General features: G+C 39.6%; 1 protein-coding gene across 1 annotated transcript in view; it reads left to right on the top strand.

The window, feature by feature from the left end:
* The window catches only part of Diaph3 (diaphanous related formin 3), a 475768-nt gene extending 472412 nt beyond the window's left edge, over nt 1–3356 (top strand). Inside the window, exon 28 of the mRNA XM_029469353.2 lies at nt 2220–3356. Within this exon, the coding sequence (XP_029325213.1) occupies nt 2220–2479 (260 nt within the window). The 3' untranslated portion in view covers nt 2480–3356. The remainder of the gene's footprint in view (nt 1–2219) is intronic.
* Nucleotides 3357–9201: the final 5845 nt, after the last annotated feature.

Below are 9201 nucleotides of genomic sequence, written 5' to 3'. Positions count from 1 at the left end.
TCCATAAGATCCTGCTATATATAGGGCATTTTCTTAATTAGTGATTGATGGCTAAGGGTACTTTTCTGAACCAGTAGTCCTTGGTTCTATGAAAAAGAAGACTGAGCAAGCCATGAGGAGCAAACCAATACCCGTATTCCTCCATAGCCTCCTCATCAGCTCCTACCTCAAGTTTCCTGCCAAATTTGAACTCCTCTTCTGGCTTCCTTCAGTGATGAGCAATGTAAGCCAAGAAAGCCATCTTCTCCCTCAGGTTACTTTGGTCATGGTGTCTCATCACAGCAATAGTAACACTAACTAGGACAGTAATCACTATATAGGAGCACCCAGCTCTCATCTCTTTATCCCCATAGCTACTCTGTGAGACTTATAGAATCTGGGACTCAAAGGGATGGAATTATCCTTTAAAGTTCAGGTTTCATAGTACGTCTACCTAAAATCCCATTTTATTTCTTCTTTTTACTTTTCCACATACAGAATTGACGTTGATTGTGTATAGCTACATTGTAGGGCTTTATGTATTATGTTCTTGTATTCCAGATCCATATTCTTGCCAGTGTACTCTCAGTAATCCAAGATTTTAACTAGAGTTGCCCAGTAGCAAAATAGCCTTGTTTGTTGGCAGTCTCATGATGTTTGTAATATACAAGACATCAAATGACCTGGAGTCATTTGAAATTTGAAAGATTTGGGAATGAGCACTATGCTGACTGAAAATCAGTACTTAGCTACAAATGCACTTTCCACACACCTTTTGGCGGAGGGTGGTGGGTATAAGAAACGATTCATTTATGTGGCCCTGGGAATTGCAGAACCACCAGTCCAGTGTGTGTTCTTTGCTGCAGGCACAGATGCAGTGTAAGCTGCAGCGCATAAACCCCTCTAAGAAAAAAATCACTGCTCGGTTAGATTTTGATTTTTGAGTAACAGTTGCCCACCTGATAGAGAAAATGATAAGAAAAGTGTATTTATTTTCTTCCCACAGCTAAAAGCTGATCATACTTCTAAAATTTGTAGAGATTGTCCAAGAAACTGTGCAAAATCCTCATCCATCACCAGAAGCCCCTGGTCAGGAAATGACAGTGCAGTAAATATCTTCAGCAGCCACCTTTTAATGTACAAGCTGTTTTCGGTTGGAATTTTCAGCGCTCGCATAAAACACACTGTCATGAGTGACTGCTTGTGCTCCAAAGTCATTACTATGGGGATAATGGAACATCTCTCAGCGAATAACCAAAAAACTTTAAATGTCATGTCAAGTTTGTTGGAGCCATTTTCACACCCTCTTCAAGGTTATATGAATATTGAGACAGTCTGCTTTTTAAAAGTTGGAGACCTCTGAGAGACTCGATCCTAAGGTTGCACATGTGAGAGTCGGTTAATTAGAAGAAAGTTTACGTCTCAGAGAATCAACCAGCAGCACTTAATCACTGCCCATTATGGTGTCAAGATCATAGTCTCTCGCCAGTATGTATGTGTATGTATGTATGCACACATGTAGATGTAGATATACTACTCAATGTCATTATGACATAATTATGTAATTATGGTTTCTAGAAAACGCAATTTTCCTGATAACTTCATTATTTTTAAGGGATTTTTTTTTAATTTTATACTTCTTAAGAGAGTCAGACTTTTTCTTTGAAAAGAAAATCTTAGTCTAATTCCTCTGTTGGGTCATAATCTATGCAGACTTTTTATTTATCCAGTGTGTTTATTGAACTCTTACCTTAGCTAGGACTATTATAGGTACTGAAACTACATGGTATTGAAAATGAAGCTGTTGCTCAGTTGGATGTACATCCTAGTGAAAAGATACGCAGTGTAGACAAGTCATCTATGCATATGGTACATGTGCTTGCTGTGATGCTCTAAGCCAAGAATAAGGGGAAGAAACCGAGTGATGCAGGCCATGAGGTCCATCCTAACGGTTAGAGACGGCCTCTGCGTGTCATTGTTGTTTGACCAAATCCTGAATGAAACATGGGATAAAACTGATGGTGTTCTGGTAACATGTTTCAGCATAAAAGAAGGAAATGGGCCATTTTCTACTCTCATCGATTCTTCACTGCTTACTTTATCTCTACCTTCCTGCCAGCTATCTCCAGTCCATCAAAGAGGACTTACTCACTGACAATAGTTAAAAAGACGTTTTATAACATGCCTGGACCTTGGTTTTCACACTGACAAGTTTCATGTTTCTTTTTTCCTTACTGTAGAAAATCAGAAAATGCAGTTGACAGAAGGGTCACGTCCACACCACAGTATCAATTGCAACTCCACCAGGACTCCAGTCGCCAAGGAGCTTAATTATAATCTAGACACTCATGCGTCTATAGGGAGGATCAAGGCCGTTGAGAATGAAGCCTGTAATGCAGAAAGCAACAGAAAAAAGGAAATGGAACTTCTTGGCTCTGTTGCTAAAAGCGAATCAGTTCCTGAAGTTGAAGCCCTGCTGGCAAGATTACGAGCTTTATAAATGAAACTGGTTAAAAAAAAAAAAAAAATGATTAAGCCAAACACCAAGCCATGCTTTCAGCTGTAACACTTGAAAAGTTACTTTTATGTAAGTGACTTTATATAGTTCTAAATTATGATATATATTAGAAAAAGTAAAGCTAAATACATGATTGCAATACTTTTCCTGTGTGCTTGAAGTTTTTGCATTACTCAAGATTGTAATAGGCTTTAATGCTTTTATTTTTGTCTTCTGGTATTCCTTTATTCTGTATTTGCCAATTAAATTATACATGTTGCTTTAGAGAGCAAGGAAGCAGCCATGTGTTCAACTGTGTCCTTAAGAAAATGAAATCTTTCTAAGTAAGTTTTACCACTTCAACATTAATGAAAGAGCATCAGGCTGAAGACTTGGTGTCTGTCCCTACCTGCTTCGAATTTGCTATCTGAATAGACGCAAATGTTTCCAATACAGAATCAGAAATGTGTGTGTGTGTGTGTGCAAGCCACAATGACCAGTATTGGCTCACATTAACTAACACTGGAAGACACACTTCCAAAAACAATGCAGTAGGAATGTTTGCACTTTCTTTGCAAAACATACAGGCATTTTGCAAAGTAGGAATGTGTGTGTGTGTGTGTGTGTGTGTGTGTGTGTATCATCACAGTACTACCTTGGTCTTACCCAAGGGGACACTTTCACCCTCAGTACTATGGCTTTGAACTAAAATTACCATTTGGAAATTTCCCAAGGAATAAATTTTTTATTTTTGACAAACTTAGGATTTCATTTTTTTTTTAAGCTGACAATCAGTAACTGTGACAACAATCTGATGTTTCAGGGACTGTTTCCATATGCAAATGTTTCAGTTGTACCTCACTTGGCACCTTTCCTTTGTTATTTCCTTATCAAGAATAAATAAATAAACTTGCTGCTTGCACTAAAAGACGTATGTCTCTTCTCTTGCTCATATTCTTTGGATGTGATGGAGGCAGATGTAGTCTAAGCATCCCTTTTGCCTTATTACTTGTAATGAGTGAATGCTCTTTAACTTTCCGTTAAAGGCAGCTATATGCAACTAGTCTGGCAAGGTCTGCTGCATTTTATGCCCTTCCTTAAGTCACCACCTCCTTTCAGCTCCAAGTTAATAAAATTAATTAGACTATGAACCAAGCTCTCTTCATAGTCATGAAAGAAGCATTTATCCACAGTATTGTAAGAATACTTTACTGTAGCACTACAGTGAGCATTCTAGCCTCTACTTGCAATTCCTGTTTTCCATAAGACAAATCCTAACAATGGGGCCGGGGATGAAGTTATCACATTTACGTAGATAAGCCATGGTGACAAAGCACAATTGTTTGGATTAGGAAAACAAATGAAGGAATTCTAGCTCTGATGTGATTTTTGCTAAGACTAGGACTTTTCAGAAAGAGAAACTAAGCCAGATAACTCAAAACCTGAGGAGCCACAATGGAGAAGCTGGCAAGTAAGTGGAAATGACGATGACAAAAACTCCCAAGGGCAGAAGTAGATGGGCCTGGGGGGGCGGGGGGGGGGATACACAGAAAAGGAGCAGACTGGCTCCACATCATGTCCTGTAATAACCACAGATCACCTTGAAACAAGAAGACCAGGCACCCAAGACAGGCAGAGCAGTACGGTGGCTGAGTCAGGAAGTAGAACCCAGCTCTCTCTCCCTGAATGGCAAGAGGAGTTTCTCAACAGGCCTTGGGTAGGCATGTCCGAGAGCTAGGATGAACAGCTCATGAGGGACTGACTGAGTGCCTGCTCAGAGATCATTTCCTAGTGGAGAGCCTTGCTTTCTATGGCCCTTCACTAAGGGCTGGGGCAATGATGAGGGTTTTTAAATCCATAATACTCCTTTAGCCTAACTGTGCATGAAAACTCTAGCAGTGGCCTTTAAGATAGTTTCTATGGCTCTGTTTCTAAGCACAAGACTGTTCGTTTGAATTAATAATGATAGTTAATATTTGAAGCCAGCGTAAGGAGGATTCTCCAGATTTCTGGTAAAATATCATTTCTAGGTAGGTCTATGAGAGTCATTCTGGAGAAGGTTAGTTAGCTTTGAAATCAACTGAATAAAGATTGTTTTTCCTAGTATGATGGACATCTCATGGCACAAACAATAAAACACATTCCATATTCTGTTCTCAAACATTAGCTCTTCTGTGCTTGATCTTGGAGTACAACTGGCAATTTCCCATGTCTCCAGCTTACACATAGTAGGATTCTCAGTCTCCATAATCATCCAAGCCTTATTTTAAACAATATATATGTGTTGTTGTATATAACATAATACATAATGTATGCAATAATATATAATTATATATAATATAGTATATACTGTATATGTGCATGTAATATATATTTCATTACACAGTATATATTATACAATAATAGCATATGACATACAGTATATAATTATATACATACTATATTTATATAGAATGTAGTATATGTATGTGATATATAGCCATATTTCTTTTTTATATTTTTTATTAGATATTTTCTTTACATACATTTCAAATGCTATCCCAAAAGTTCCCTATACCCTCCCTCCGCCCTGCTCCCCTACCCACCCACTCCTGCTTCCTGGCCCTGGCATTCCCCTGTACTGGGGAATATAAAGTTTGTAATACCAAGGGGCCTCTCTTCCCAGTGATGGCCAACTAGGCCATCTTCTGCTACATATGCAGCTAGAGACACGAGCTCTGGGGGGTACTGCTTAGTTCATATTGTTGTTCCACCTATAGGGTTGCAGACCCCTTCAACTCCTTGGGTGCTTTTTCTAGCTTCTCCATTGGGGGCCCTGGAGGCTCCTCAGAAAATTGGACATAATACTACCAGAAGATCCAGCAATACCTCTCCTGGACATATACCCAGAAGGTGTTCCAACTGGTAATAACACATGTTCCACTATGTTCATAGCAGCCTTATTTATAATAGCCAGAAGCTGGAAAGAACCCAGATGTCCCTCAACAGAAGAATGGATACAGAAAATGTGGTACATTTACACAATGGAGTACTACTCAGCTATTAAAAACAATGGATTTATGAAATTATTGGACAAATGGATGTATCTGGAGGATATCACTCTTAGTGAGGTAGCCCAATCACAAAAGAAGTCATTAGATATGCACTCACTCATAAGTGGATATTAGCCCAGAAACATAGAACACCCAAGATACAATTTGCAAAACACAAGAAAATCAAGAAGAGGGAAGATCAACAGGTGGATACTTCATTCCTCCATAGAATAGGAAAGAAAATACCCATGGAAGGAGTTACAGAGACAAAGTTTGGAGCTAAGACGAAAGGATGGACCATCCAGAGACTGCCCAACCCAGGGATCCATCCCATAATCAGCCACCAAACCCAGACACTATTGCATATGCCAGCAAGATTTTGCTGAAGGGACCCTGTTATAGCTGTCTTGCTCACAGTCATCTATAACCACATTTCTGCTCCTCATCAGATCAATGAGTAACAGAACACATAGCTGTCATCTAGTCAAGCTCAATGTCCTTAATGTTCTACCCAGGTCAATGATAAACTCAGATAGATTATCCTACTGTCTTAGTTAGGATTTCTATTGTTGTGAAGAGCCTCCATAACCATGGCAACTCTTATAAAGGAAATCATGTAAGTGGGGGCTGGCTTACAGTTTAGAGGTTTAGTCCATTTTCATCATGTCAGGAAGCATGGCACCATGTAAGCAGTCATGGCACTAGAAAAGGAACTGAGAATTCTACCTCCAGGAAGAGGGCAGCTGGAAGAGAGAGGAATATTGGGCCTGCCCTCAGTATCGAAAACCTCTTCCCATCACCTGTGACACACTTCCCCTAACAGGGCCACACCTAACTGTGGCACTCCCCGTGAGCCTACAGGATGGGGGTGGGGGGTTATCATTCAAACCACCACACTTACATTTTCTTACAGAGATGTAATGAATTGTACTATACCACAAATAATTAGCAATTGTTTGAAGTACTCACCTACTGCTAACAAGTCTGAAACATTCAAAATAAATAAAAAGAATCCCATTGGTTATGCCTTTTTAACAACCTTGAATATTTAAACAAAATATCTCCAGCTACCAGGAGGACTTTCAGCCAGTAAGAGTCAGCCTTGGAAAGGGATTGTATCTTGTGACTTGCATAGAACTGTAGGCTGCATTCAAATGAAATAGAGCATGCAAAGAATGCAAAGTACCACGTGATCTCATGTGGAAACCCAGAACAATGATTTCAGTTGAGACTACTGGTTGCCAGAGGTTAGAAAGATTGGAGGAGTGGAAAACAGGGTTGTAGGTTGATCAATAGGTAATGTGTTACAGTTAGACAATGTATCATACTTAGACATCATATCCACAATCATGTGATTACTGGTACTGTAGATGCACTATATGCTCTTGAGAAATAAAAAGAAAGGATTTTTAATATTTCCAACATGAATGATGAATAATCCCCGACCAGAGATATCAATCCCATATTTCCAACACAATACGATTGTATAGATATACTAACATAGCACATGATGAGCCTGTATGATTGTTATATCAATATAAGAGAAACATCTGGTGTTTGAGACACAATGGGACATTTCAGTAATCTATATTTTAAAATTCCAAGAAATATAGAAAAAATGTCAAATTGCTCTAAAAATTATGTTAGTTACAAAATATTATCTAGTCAAAAGCATACTTCAAAGTGACTTTTAAAAATTATTTTTTTCCAAGTGACTCATTTTTATTTTGAGATATCCAATATAGGTCTGAGTTTTACTAATCGACTAAATCATTTTAGCTAGTGTACACAGCTGCTACATCTGTCATCTCAAGCTTTTCTTCCCATTACTTGACCGCTGGGATGTCGTAGGTCTTAACATGTGAACTGCTAACTCGTCAGATTCAAAGTAAGTGGAAATCACTTTCTTTTCTTTTCCTATTAATTATTTAAAGTTTTAAGGTCCAGAAATTGTAGCTGGCAGTAACCCAGTATTCATTTTCATCTAGTGAATTGTTAAACGGTAGCTATTACATGTTCTTGACAGGCAGGAGTGTTCTTAAAATACATCCTAGGGCCAAATTGTTCAAGCATTTTGTTCTAAGAGCCACTGTTCAGCAAAACAGGTGGCATTGCCAAAGAACCACAGAGCTTGGAGGGCCCTGCAGGAGTAAATCCAACTCTCGCCACAAATTGAAAGCAATAGAGCCTTAACCCGACAAGAGCTTGTTATTCCTAAGCATACCTTGGACCTTTATAGTGGATATGAGGAGACTGTTAACAATGGGGGTCGGAGGCTGGGGTGGAGGGAAAAGCCACAGTGTCTGCAATTATTGTTTAACTGTGGATGCCTCTTTTTCTCCATCTCAGCTAATTATATTTTAGTGACATGTTTTACTCTAGTAGGCTTCCGCCAGGCATCTTCAAGAAGCAAGAACTTAAAAGAAATCTTTGTTTCTTTCAAGAAACCTAAAATGATAGAAACCCCAAGGAATGAACAGAGGTGTTTCAAGGCCTAAGAAGATGGCTCAGCAGGTAAAGATGACTGCCACCAAGTCTGCCAACCTGAGATTCTATCCCCACAACCCACATTAGGGAAGGACTTACCGTCTGACCTCCACACGTAGCCTGTGGCACATGCTCATGTCTTAGTGTTCTGTGGCTGTGAAGAGACACTATGACTGTGGCAACTCTTACAAAATGGAATTGGGGCTTGCTTGCAGGTTCAGAGCTTTAGTCCTTTATCAGCAGGCCAATATGGTAACTGAGAGTTCTACATCTGGATCCAAAGGCAGCAGGAAGAGAGTCACATGCCTGGCTTGGACTTTTGTAGACTCATAACAAAACACACACACACACACACACACACACACACCACAGTGAATAAGGGTTCTCTAGAGTCACAGAACTTAATGGAATGTCTCTGTATATTAAGGGAATTTGTTGTAATGATTTACACTCTGAAGTCCAACTAACCCAATTATGGCAGCTATGAATGGGAAGTCCAAGAATCTAGGAGTTGCTAGAGGTTAGTTGTTTTAGACAGTTTTCTATATAAACTGGAATCCTGAAGAAGTAAGTTCCAACACAAGTGCTGGCATGTAAGTCCAAGCAGGCAAAGAGAGTGAGTGAATCTTTGTTCTTTTCAGTGGCCTTAAGTAGGCCTCCAGCAGAAGATATGGCCCAGATTAAAGGTGTGGACAACCATGCCTGGATCTGGAGCTTGCTTTGTCCCAGGATGGCCTTGAACTCAGAGATCTGCTTGCCTCAATCTCTTGGGATTAAAGGCATGTACTACCTTGCCTGGTCTTAGCTTTTCATGGCCACTGTGCCTCAAGATCTTCATGTCAAAATCCGGGTCAAAAGCCTGTGCCTCCCAGCCAGTTTATTCCAGATATAGTCAAGTTGACAACCAGGAATAGCCATCCCACAGTGATACGGTTCTTCCAGTGAGACCAAGCTACTCCAATAAGGGATCAGCTCTTAATCTTTTTAGATGCTGTCACTCCCTGGCAAACAGGCATTCAAATATAGAGCCTATATATCTTATAGGGCCATTGTTATTCAAACCATCACACCCAGGCAAAACAAATATAATATTTAAAGAGTATTTTGCAAAGTCCCAGAATAAGGTCTCTTTCAATTAATATTGCCAGCCTTCTTTGTATTCCCACAGAGCTACATCAATCCAGATTTCTCATTGGAAAGGCCTTT

The sequence above is a fragment of the Mus caroli genome, unplaced genomic scaffold (genome assembly GCF_978045245.1).
Source record: "Mus caroli unplaced genomic scaffold, Mus_caroli_1 scaffold_12, whole genome shotgun sequence".
NCBI lineage: Eukaryota > Metazoa > Chordata > Mammalia > Rodentia > Muridae > Mus > Mus caroli.
This window is presented reverse-complemented; position numbering and strand designations above follow the sequence as displayed.